Source organism: Maylandia zebra, linkage group LG23 (assembly GCF_041146795.1).
Source record: "Maylandia zebra isolate NMK-2024a linkage group LG23, Mzebra_GT3a, whole genome shotgun sequence".
Classification (NCBI taxonomy): domain Eukaryota; kingdom Metazoa; phylum Chordata; class Actinopteri; order Cichliformes; family Cichlidae; genus Maylandia; species Maylandia zebra.
In genome coordinates this window covers 49,640,148-49,653,396 of record NC_135188.1, presented here as the reverse complement: position 1 = coordinate 49,653,396, position 13,249 = coordinate 49,640,148, and the positions used below count along the sequence as shown (strand labels likewise).

Genomic DNA, 13,249 nt, shown 5'->3' with positions numbered 1-13,249 from the left:
CTCACATACATATATTTTCACTCTCACACACATATATTTTCACTCTCACACACATATATTTTCACTCTCACATACATATATTTTCACTCTCACACACATATATTTTCACTCTCACACACATATATTTTCACTCTCACATACATATATTTTCACTCTCACACACATATATTTTCACTCTCACACACGTATATTTTCACTCTCACACACGTATATTTTCACTCTCACACACATATATTTTCACTCTCACATACATATATTTTCACTCTCACACACATATATTTTCACTCTCACACACATATATTTTCACTCTCACACACATATATTTTCACTCTCACACACATATATTTTCACTATCACACACATATATTTTCACTCTCACACACATATATTTTCACTCTCACACACATATATTTTCACTCTCACACACATATATTTTCACTCTCACATACATATATTTTCACTATCACACACATATATTTTCACTCTCACACACATATATTTTCACTCTCACACACATATATTTTCACTCTCACATACATATATTTTCATTCTCACACACATACATTCTTCTTTCACACACATATATTTTCACTCTCACATACATATACTTTCACTCTCACGTAGTTTTATTTTAATTTTTATATTTAGATATTTTTATTCTCATGTTTACACATATTTAACACACACATTGCAATATTATGCTCTCTTATACATGTATTTTAATCTACATATTTACACATTTGCACTCTAACATACATGCATTTTCATTTATGCATTCCTACATTTTGCTCTCATTTACATGCATTCAAAATGCATTTAATCTTACAAATAATATATGTATGTAAGAAGAGAATGCATACATATCTGAAGAAAATATATGTATGCAAGAGAATAATGTATGTGAATGAAAGAGTATAGTGGAAACGGAAGGAGTTTAATGGAAACGGAAGGCTGGGTGTCTGTACCGCTGTGATTGGCTGAGAAGCACGCGCGGGTCACTTTCAAGTGTCTGACAGCATGGAGGGGGGAGAAGAAACTCGAGTTCTTCAGCAAGCTGTCGGGTTGTTAAGAAATATTTTATCATCTCCTGAAACGGTCACATCGTTGTCCTCGTCACTTGATCGAGATGGGATGGGCTCAACTGCACCCAGTGTTACCCACAGCACGGTGGAAAGTGAGATGAGGGAACTTTTTAGACCAGCTAACACCCGGGTATCTTCAACGAGTCAAGTAGCTACACGGAGTTCGACTGGAGTGGGGCAGTCTTTGCGATATCAGACCCAGAAACACTTTGGCAACTGGAACTGCAGATCAAGGAAAAGGTAAGAACAAAACAGTTTGCCACTTAACTATACAACTGCGAAATACAAAATACAAAATGTGCTTTGCTGATTTAGCAACGCACTTTTTTACCCTTATAAATTTTTAGCCCTAGCTAATTTATTCAGCAGCATCCACATTAAAAACAGTAAAGACAGTGGCATTTATTTCAATATTAGTGGCTGTTTGTACTTGTGACCCGAGTGTAAGTTGATGCTTACTTTAAGATTACTTTATTAAATCTTCTTTATTAATGTGGGAGGTGGTAGCTACATTAGCCTGCTAAATAAAAGGTTGGGTTAATTTTCTTGTTGTTTTTGTTTAGTTTTGTATTTATTTATTTATTTATTTTTTGGGGTAGAATTTTAATCTTGCTAGAAGACATCAATCCAACTCTGTGTTGTGAGTGGATCAATATCTGTACCACTGTAGAGGTAGATAAACATGGATGCCAAGTCATGCCTTCAGTCCAGTTTCTACAGTGTATGAAATAAGAAAAAAAGAAATTTGATCGGTGTCCTTTTTGTTCTTTAGTCAAAGTAATAGCAAATGTTTCTTTGTATGCCTCTTTGTAGAGCAGTAAAAAAAAAATCCTTATGCATTGTACTATATATATATATATATATATATATATATATATATATATATATATATATTTTTTTTTTTTTTTTTTTTTTTTTTTAATTCAAGCGTCAGTGAATTAAAATGGTCAAACCCCAAAACATTTTCTATTTTACGTACATTTTCCATTTTTTTTCAAAGGCAATTTATAGGCATGCTATTACTTTATGCATTTTTTTTCTTTCAAATTATGTTTCTGTTATTTGTGTTTGCTATTATACTCAACTCTTACATGCACAAGCAACTTTAAACATATTCAAGTGGGCTAAATGGCTAGCTGCGATACTGTTTTTTTTTTTAAATATAAACTGTGTAACATTTTATTTTATTTATAAAAGCTTAGCAACAGTTTAACGTGTAAGCTGGTCACTACCAAGTGACATTAGCAACTTTCTTAAGGAACTGATAGTGTCTAAGTATAGGTAAATAAAACAAAAGATACATAAATCTGAATATAGTTTCTGTTTTGTTTCATAGGGCCAAGACACATTATCATGATACTTTCAACAAAGATGTCATCCTTCTTCCACGGCCATCAAGCAGTGTTTTTGTCAAGCATCGCACAAAACAACATTTACATGAACAAGGGCATATATTGAATGGATTTGAATTCCAAAAATCCTGGGACCAGAAAACTGTCTCTGAACAAATAAGGGACGCCTTTGGAGATAAACTTTCTATTGATTTAAGGTAGGTTGTGCTAGCAGTCGAAACCTAATGCGACACAGCTTTTGTCAGTAGTCTTTTCGATATCTAGGCATTTCAAAGCTTTACATAACGATTTAAGTCAGAGAACAGGTAGACATGAATCAGTAAACTAAAATAAAAGAACCAAATCAGTTATCCTTTCTTGAACACTCCATTTTTGGCATACTTTTTTGACATTTGTATAAAGTTTACTTCTGTTACTACTGGTTTAAGTCTGATTCAAAGAGGAAAACAAGATTAGCTCTAAAAAAGTTATTGGAACATTTTTGCTGTTTTGGACTTTAAACATTTTACAACTTACTGTAACTGTTTTCCAGCCTGGAGTTTCTGATGGCTTGTGGAAACAGACTGATTGCGCCCAAACTGCGAGCAGGACAGGAGCTGGATGCAAATCTCATACATAAAATTTATAAATCGAAAGCCCTATACATCAGACCATCAAAACCAATTTTGGTACGTTGTTTGGCTTTTGAATGAATCTACATAGCACTGTACAGTAATAATATGAAGACCAGAAATTGGTGCATAAACAACCTTTGAACTTTCTCATCTCTGTTCTTTTTAAACTTGCCTTTCACCTTTTGTAGTTGGATAGAATAGTACCAAATTAATGTTCCTTTTTTAAAATGTTAATCCTAAGCTCTGGTATTGACTAAATTTACAGCTGCTCTGTTGGACTGTTTGTGAATTATAGAACGTAAGACTACTGCTGTTCAGGAGATGTGTTACAATTTTGTCTGCCTAGTATGTAAAAGTAATTGTGAGAAAGATCTATTAACTCTTGAAATTTCTCACCCTATGGTAGCTGGGATAGGCTCCAACCACCCCACCTCTGATAAGAATAAGCAGAAGAGGTTGGATATATGGTATTTAATGTTCAAATTCAATATATGTGAATTATTATAATTATTATTTTATTTCTAAGGATGATATTACAAGCTACAGCAGTGAGGAAAACTGTGAAGAAAACCCTGTTTCATCAAGGCAGCTGCGCTCATCATCTTCAGACAGTTTTGCCAGTTCAACAGCTGCCTTCCAACCAATCTCTGCTCCGACGCAATCTCCTGCCTCATCAGTTTGTAATGGAACATTATTAACGGAAACTCCTGCCTTGACCCATGAAAGTAGTATCTCACACAAGTACAGCAGCGCTTCAACAAACATTTCCTTCAGCCAGTTACCAGTGTCTTCATTGGAAATCTACCCTTCCACTAGTCAGCCTTCTACCTCATCATCTGCATCTTTAAGTGATCCAGTTCTGGTCCTGACGTGCCGAAATACCTCAAGCTCACCCTACCAGACCAGGAATCCAGAGAATGATTGTTCAGCATTACCCTCTACATCAACACACAGTCAATCTGTAAACTACGATAACTACCTTTCAATCATGACTCCACTATCTGACATGTCTTCTGATGATGAGGAACTTAACCAGGCTATACTAGCAAGCCTGCAGAGCGAAAGGTTAGTTTCAAATACAAATGTTTTACAGTAGCCAATTAAACACACCATATTTGTTGCAATCCAATACTGTAACCAGTGTTGTGAAGGAGTGTAATCCATCCTCAGATATTTATATGCATATATGATATTTATATTTGCTGTTAACAAAACAGTTTTTTGAATAATGTCTACAGAGTCAAATGATAATGCTGTAATGCTGGCAAATTTTATTTTATTTGAAATAGGCAGCGAATTTTTAACAGCCTATCTGACAATGAAATGAAATTTACTTATTGTGCATTGAAACTATTTTTCTTTGCTCTAGTGCTTTCTAGTTCTCCAAAACATATAAACAATATAAAAAGCCACTGAGCAATATACTCCTTTGTACATTTTGCTTATGATTATGATCATTTCCTTTAGGGATTAATAAAGTATGCTGATTCTGATTTTGACAAAACTTTGTATGTCCTTGTAGCCCTTGTATGTGAATGTTTTTACTGATGTTCTTTTCAATATTTTTTCTTTTTTTTTCTTTTCTTTTTTTTAATCCTACAGGACTTCAAGTTGTTTGGTATCAGCAAAAGATATTTTGGAGGAACTTTCTGCAAAAGTAAACCAACAGAAGAAATGCAAGTTCAACATTAATAGATCAACAGTCCTGGATGGAGCAATTAGAGGTTTTAAACAAGCGACATATGATCCATGCCACACAATTTCTGTCAGGTTTTCTGACGATATGGGAGTACCTGAAGAGGCTGTTGACTTGGGTGGACCAAGAAGAGAATTTCTAAGACTTCTGATCGAAGCTTTACCCCTGTCTCCAATGTTTGAGGGTGAAGAAGGCAAAATGAACTTGGCGCTTGATAGTGCTGGTATGTATTGATTTTAGGCTGATATCCCTGGAGTAATGCAATAAAAAAATCATTTTTATGAAGTTCGTGTCAAGCGCTTTCATGCATCTATTGACATGTAATGTTTTTCATTATTTCTAGCCATGAGGGAGGACAGGTACTTCATTGCAGGCAGAGCCATTGCAGTAAGCCTTGTATATGGTGGTCCACCAGCAGGCTTTCTGTCCCCAACACTCTTCTCTTGCCTTGTTGATGGCCCAGATTTGGCTAAACCAGTTTTAGAAGATGTTGCCGATAGTGACCTGCGTGAAAAAATTAAAAGGGTAAAACTGATTTGTCAGTTGTTGGATAATGGTTTAGTATTGTGTGTGTCGCGCTGGCCTAGTAGGTGTGGCTGTTATTCCTCTCTTCCTCCTCCTGCCCACTACCTGTTCGGTGCTGCTGCGTAGTGATGGGACGTTCTGTATCGAGGCTTCGGAGCGTGTGTCGAGTAATGGAGGGGGCGTTTCCGCGAAGCGCGTATCGAGGCTTGCTTCATTTATGGGAGGAGCTGAAAATGATGACGTCCGAAGCCTCGCTGCCCGGCTGTACCACGTGACTGGTTCATGAAGTGGTTCGAACTTTGCCGCGAGATATGACAGCGATATAAACCCCTCAGACTTCATTCAAAATGTGGGTGTTTGATGGAGAGTTGCGGTTAGTGAGAGTTTGGAGACAGTTTGGAGGTTTATGAGAGTGAGGAGAGAAAGTCAGGAGAGAATGGAGCCAGCTAAGAAGAGGAGGATGTCCTCCCCTGTGTGGGAACATTTTGATCTTATTCCTCCCAACAAGGTATGTAAATTTCTACAGAAGATGTATTTTCATGATACTGATGGTGCAATACAATTTATGTTGAGCTGTCTTGACTTTTGTACAAGGTGAAGTGTTTTCTATGTGCCAGGGAGCTGGGATATAACAACAACAACACCTCATCCATGCTTAGGCACTACAGAGCTTTGCATGAGAATAAGGGGGACACCGATTGTGGAGCAAGACCAGGTGAGCCATCAAATGCAATGATAATATAGGATGCAGTAATGTTACTAAATGATATAACAATATTATACAACTGTTATAAGTTACGTATGTGATATTTATATTTGTGCTTTATCTTTATTGTCTTTCCTCAGGAGAACAATCTCAAATAGATGAAGACCTGGTCAGCATGGTGATTGAGGACTCCCAGCCATTTAGCATTGTGGAGGACAAAGGATTCAAAAGATTTGTTAAATCATTAAATCCTAGCTATGTTCTCCCCACTAAAAAGGTCATAAAAGCAATGAAAATGTAGTTTTTACAGAATAAAATGTGAACAGGCAGGACTGAGGCTCAAAGCCTCAGTGTGTAGCTGTCCATACCTCAACGTTACAAAAGCACAACCACTGTCCACACCCCAACCACACCTCACCTCACAGTAAATGATCATTTCCATTTCAAGCATTTCCAAATAATCATTTCCCATACTGCCACTATAAATATACACAGTATACTGCCATCACTACAATATACATGTTTTACACACTCCTTTTGTTGTTGACATTTACAGGCTGTGTGCAAAATGCCACACTCTTCAAATTCATGCCAGCTATTATTTTTACGTCCAGTAGGTGTCCTGCTAGAGCAAATGAAGCTTCATGAAGCTTCGCGTTGGGGTGAACCAATTGGATGAAAAGCTTCAGTGCTTCATGGGGCTTCATCTGCCCATCACTACTGCTGCGTGCGCATGGCCACTGATTAGACCTTGGGTGCAATCAACAACTAAGCACAGCCTGGTGTGCGCCGCCCTGCCAGGTGAGCCACATTAGAGCAATCAAGGGTGGGCGTGCCTAGTAGACCTTAAAATGCATGCAGCAGTCATTTGACCTGTGAGCAACATACTGAGAGGACGGCAAACAAAGCACTTTTCCACTGTGAGGAAGACTTTGAACAAGACGGGCTATCGGTAAGCTCTTGAGCTCACATTTGCTGCACATATATTTGGAACTATGGAAGCTCAGTTGTGCAAATGTTTTACGCTTAGGGAAATAGTTGCTGCATTGAAGTTTAAAAAATTATATTGACAAAAATGAATGTTTAAGTTTGAATAAATTGTTTGTTCAGTTAGTGTTCCCACATATTTATGTTAATTAATATTAAAAATAGTTACCCCCCCCCCCCCAAATCCTTGGGTGGATCGTAAAACTAGTGAATAAATGTTTGGTTTTGATTTAAAGAAAATAATTCTTTGTAAAGAAAATCCTTAAAGTCTATTAAAATGTTTGAACTTTAAAATGTATACTTTAAAATACAATTGTTTATAAAAAAAAAGTGTTAATGCAAAGAAGACACATTTTGTATATTTAAGAACCACAGTTAAATTAACAGTTAACCACATGGTAAATGGCTTTACTGAAGTGTATTTTGTTATTTCATCTGTCTTCTGTGTAATGCATGTAATTTATCTGAATGGTTAATGGAATGTTCTTTATTTTTGTGTTGAAAGGTTTTTTTTTTACCTGCTGCTACCTACCTACCAGCTATCAAACTAGCTGGTCACAATAAAGTTGAGTGAAATTCAAAGTCTGGTCTTTTTCAAGTGTGGGCACCTCACAGTCAAAGGAACACTTGACAGTGTGCATTTTGTTCTACTCATGTATTAATTGGGGCCCATTAATTTTTTATTTTTTTTATTTGAAGGTTAAAGAGTGTAAATCCTTTGAAGATCTGATAGTAGCAACTGAGCCACTTCAGGAATACTTAGCCAATGCTGGCTGCCTGAGGCCGCTACGGAGGCTGGAAGACAAGGATCTGCTTATACATGACATTATCATGTTCCAAGTAATACACAGAGTCCGTGGTCCATTTGAAAGGTATGTATTTATTTATTTATTTATTTATTGTTGTCCAATAAGTAACTCAAACCCATGCTGATTGCCTTGTATTCTGGGAATTTTGTGTGACATTTCTTTATGTGTAGGTACACCATGCCTCCAAAGGTGACAGCATCACATGAAAAATGCAGATTTGGGATATACACTTTTGATGATGTGAATAATCTGAAGTAAAAATTATTGTATATATAAATTCATGTTTTAGATTATACTTCTTGGATCCATTCATTTTTGATGTGATTTGTGATTTTAAAGGTAATTCTGATTATCATTTAGATTTCAGGATGGACTACGGACACTTGAGGTGCTGGACAAAATCCAAGCTCACCCAGAGAGTTTTCGCACCCTTCTATGCTGGTCACCTTCAGTGCTTACAGCTGACCTTCTTGACAGCCTCTTTACCATCCGCCTTTCTCCAGCTGGGAGCAATAAAAGGCATGCTGAAGCAGTTGTCATTAGTTTCTGGAGAGACTACCTAACAGATGCAGAAGGTAAATTTAGCGTTTTAAGCATTGTGTTCAATTTATAATGCAGTGCATCTTTTCATTGAATCAGTTAAAAGTAGAAATGCTTGCTGTGTTTTTGTCTTTAATGACATTTTTGACAGTATTGCTTTTCCTTTAGATCAAGACGGAACACAGAAGCTGGGGACAATTCTTGCCTTCGCCACTGGAGCCAACACTGTTCCACCAATTGGCTTCTCTCCACAACCGTCCGGTTCTGAAATTCTGTGGCAGCTCTTTGAATACGTGAGAGAGAGAGAGAGAGATATATATAAAAATAAAAAAAATGAAGACAAAATAAATGGACCTCATTAAGTGAATCTAATACACCATGCTCCTCCATAAAATTGAAAAGATTAACAAAATGATATGAGACCACTCGATTTAATTCTGCCCATAATCGCTCAATTCTTTGATTATGCACAGACCTGCCAGTGATAACACTATCCCTGTTCAGTCCTTGCCTGTAAAGCATGAAACAGGCAACGCCAGTGTTTTCTAGTCCATGATCACATCTCACGCTGGATGGCATTCCAAAGTTCTGAACACCAACCATGAACAGTGACAAAACACTTGATGCCCTGTTGTTATCTAAACACGCAAGGTAGATGATGGTTCTACTGAAACCATCCACACAGCCATGGAACACCATCCTCCATCTCACAAGTTTGTGGTTTCCATCTATATGCCTATAGAAAAATGAAATAAGTATAAGTTATGTATGGGGAAACTATGACATGGTCAAGGATATGCACACGTTTGAGTAAATAAAACAATGAGTTATTTTGCTTTAGATAATCCATTTCGCTATAGACTTAGAATCAGGACTGTTTTCCTGTTAGAATTTTCTCACCATAACTGATTGGGGAAAGGAACACTGTACAGTCGTCGACGTATTGCATTGAGTCTTCTGAGGGAACGTCCAAAGGGGTCAATTTCTTGTAGACTTTGTCTTACACACCACCTTTGGATTCGTAACCCACGTGATCTCAAGCTGCCATGCACATATCGTTCACCTGCATTTGTGGTATACTGAAGGAGTTCCCTAACAACCCTGTTCAGGTTTTCATCGGATAATGTTGCATAAGTCAGTGGCTCAATGCCAAGGTCCTCTCTGTGCCTGTACAGAGTACGGGAGCTAACCCCTAAACATGTTGCAATGCTTTGCCAGTTCATTCCAAGAGATACTAAATGAGATATTTGCTCTCTTGAAATGCTGTATCGCGGTCGACCTTGAGAGCAAGTCATGAGAGGTGGAGGTAGCAAGACAAGTCTGTTCTCAGATGTAGTTCCTTGTCTGGTTTCATAAGCAGTCAGTAAAAAAATTAGCCATCCATTTAAGGACTGTAATGTATTCACTGCTTCTCTATTTCTTGCATCGTCAACAAATCTTGAGATGGACAAAATTCCAGATAAGGTTTGAATGTGATCACCAAGTTCTCTATGGAGCCTCTGACGAACAAAAGAATCTGTAGCTTCTTTGAATTTGTTCCAAACATTCTAATACATTATTTAAAAAAGTTCTAATTTCATTTTCATTACTACTTACTCGACAAATTAACTGCAATACTAGCAAAGAAAGCAGGACAACTTTGAACAGCTTCATTGCTTGGTTCTTCTGGTTTAGGTCTGGGTATGTCAAGTAAGTTCTCCAAGTGTATTACATTTCCTGGTTTAAGAATAACTTCCTGCTTAAAGGATTAACTTCCTGTGTTAGGAAATGCAGATGTGAATGTCAGAGTGTATGTATGCAAGGGTAAAGGATAAACACTGGGATTGTATGTGTATATGAGTATAGGAGTACAAATATATATGTGTTGAAAGGTAAAGGGTATGTATATATATGTATGACTAGAAAGGGCTGCACCTGCAAGGAGAATAAATATATGTCAACATAAAAATATGTAGCATTAAGAAAAATAAAATACATGTGTGTGAAAGGAAGATTAATGGATTTATGTGAGAGTGAATATACATGGATATGAATTAAGAATAAAGGTGTGCGAGATGACAATATATGTATGTGAGAGTGAAAATATATGTATGTATGTGAGAGTGACAATACATGTGCATGAAAGAAGAATATATGTATGTGAGAGTGACAATACATGTGCATGAAAGAAGAATATATGTATGTGAGAGTCAAAGTATGAATTTTGGCTTGTACGGCCCCTCATACTTAAGCCAAGCCTACTCATATTAGTAAATATGCACACACATAATCAGACTCAGGGAGCATCTCACCACGCATTTTTTCTCTCTCTCCTTCTCTTTACAGTGGGGCAAAAAAGTATTTAGTCAGCCACCGATTGTGCAAGTTCCATCCATCCATTCGCTTCCGCTTATCCTTTTCAGGGTCGCGGGGGGCGCTGGAGCCTATCTCAGCTGTCATTGGGCGAGAGGCAGGGTACACCCTGGACAGGTCGCCAGTCTGTCGCAGGGCCAACACACAGAGGGACAGACAACCATTCACACTCACATTCACTCGCACACTCACACCTTACGGAAAAGTATTGTAGACCTGCACCAGACTGGGAAGAGTGAATCTACAATAGATTAGATTAGATAGAACTTTATTAATCCCTCGGGTGGGTTCCTCTGGGAAATTCGATGGCAATAGGCAAGCAGCTTGGTGTGAAAAAATCAACTGTGGGAGCAATCATCAAAAAATGGAAGACATACAAGACCACTGATAATCTCCCTCGATCTGGGGCTCCACGCAAGATCTCATCCCGTGGGGTCAAAATGATCATGAGAACGGTGAGCAAAGATCCCAGAACCACACGGGGGGACCTGGTGAATGACCTGCAGAGAGCTGGGACCAAAGTAACAAAGGTCACCATCAGTAACACACTACAACGGCAGGGAATCAAATCCCGCAGTGCCAGACGTGTTCCGCTGCTGAAGCCAGTGCATGTCCAGGCCCGTCTGAAGTTTGCCAGAGAGCACATGGATGATACAGCAGAGGATTGGGAGAATGTCATGTGGTCAGATGAAACCAAAGTAGAACTTTTTGGTATAAACTCAACTCGTCGTGTTTGGAGGAAGAAGAATACTGAGTTGCATCCCAAGAACACCATACCTACTGTGAAGCATGGGGGTGGAAACATCATGCTATGGGGCTGTTTTTCTGCCAAGGGGACAGGACGACTGATCCGTGTTAAGGACAGAATGAATGGGGCCATGTATCGTGAGATTTTGAGCCAAAACCTCCTTCCATCAGTGAGAACTTTGAAGATGAAACGAGGCTGGGTCTTCCAACATGACAATGATCCAAAACACACCGCCCGGGCAACAAAGGAGTGGCTCCGTAAGAAGCATTTGAAAGTCCTGGAGTGGCCTAGCCAGTCTCCAGACCTCAACCCCATAGAAAATCTGTGGCGGGAGTTGAAAGTCCGTGTTGCTCGGCGACAGCCCCAAAACATCACTGCTCTCGAGAAGATCTGCATGGAGGAATGGGCCAAAATACCAGCTACTGTGTGTGCAAACCTGGTAAAGACCTATAGTAAACGTTTGACCTCTGTTATTGCCAACAAAGGTTATGTTACAAAGTATTGAGTTGTATTTTTGTTATTGACCAAATACTTATTTTCCACCCTGATTTACCAATAAATTCTTTACAAATCCTACCATGTGGATTCATGGATTTTTTTTTCACATTCTGTCTCTCACAGTTAAGGTGTATCTCTGGTGCAAATTACTGACCTCTGTCATCATTTTAGGTGGGGGAACTTGCACAATCGGTGGCTGACTAAATACTTTTTTGCCCCACTGTAAATGGAGAAAGGGTGGGTGGTTTCTCTGCACAGTTGGATAAATGGTAAATGGTCTGTATTTATATAACGCTTTACTAGTCCCTAAGGACCCCAAAGCGCTTTACATATCCAGTCATCCACCCAGTCACGCACACATTCACACACTGGATGTTGTATACTATTCAAAACCGGGTATCAAAATTACACTGAAGCCTATTGGTTGAGTTTTGGTAGCATCCTGGGTATCAGTAACTAGTCATCATTAGTAGTAGGTTTGAATCTCACCTCTACCTATCCAGTGTAACGTATTTTTGTTTCATTGGATGCTTCAAATTGCAGTGGGTCATATGTGTTGACTTTCACATCTTAACATCAGGGCTCCATTTTTATATCTCATCTATAGCACCTATGTGAGCCTGTCTCAGAGTACCTGAAATCGCAAAACAGCGACAGCAAGAGAGAAAGACACAAAAGGGAAAAAATCAAGCTGCTACTATCTTCAACTATGTCATGGTTATTAATAGACAGAGACTTTCACCAGCTGAAAAACTGCATGAAAACGTACTAGAAAATAATCTAGTCAGATTCTGATATTCCTGTTTTTGTTTTGATTTTTAAAGAATGAAATGAATGAAAGAAATGTGCAAACACACATCCTGTAAGTGTCTATAAGAGGAGAAGCTAAAGGCTTCTACAGAAACTGGAAGAAGAAAACATTCCGTTTGTATTTCCCTTAAACTTTCAAACTCAGTCACTTTTTGTCTCCGTGGACACACACAGCGTGTTAACGTCAAAGCTAGTCAGAAAGATTGAGACAATGAGGGAATGTTTTTAAACTAAATTCTTTTCACCCAGCAACTCTCCTGGTCTCTCTCACCCTTCTTATATTCTATCTCTTTGCAAAGTTCAATATTTCCCCCCATCGTGTCCTTCCACCATCACACGGATTAATGTGGTTCACGGGTGTATATTTGTAGCTATCACTAAGGTGTCAGCTTTCTGTCTGAAGGTTTAGTCATTCCAATGAGCAACAACTGAAAAGCCCTTTTTGGACATGAATTCCCAGCCTTCATGTGCACTTTGATGTGCATCCCGCTTGTTTTCAGAGTCTGTGTGTGGTTTTCACTATTCTTCCA

The 13,249-nt window shown here is 38.3% G+C and overlaps 1 protein-coding gene across 1 annotated transcript; it reads left to right on the top strand.

Annotated features, from left to right (window-relative positions):
* Window positions 1-6,855: 6,855 nt before the first annotated feature.
* LOC143415135 (G2/M phase-specific E3 ubiquitin-protein ligase-like) lies at window positions 6,856-8,673 on the top strand. The gene is made up of 5 exons (XM_076880580.1): window positions 6,856-6,927; window positions 7,662-7,834; window positions 7,942-8,025; window positions 8,132-8,346; window positions 8,480-8,673. Exons 2-5 carry the CDS (start codon window positions 7,794-7,796, stop codon window positions 8,671-8,673), a joined length of 534 nt encoding a protein of 177 aa, XP_076736695.1. The 5' UTR covers window positions 6,856-6,927; window positions 7,662-7,793.
* Window positions 8,674-13,249: the final 4,576 nt, after the last annotated feature.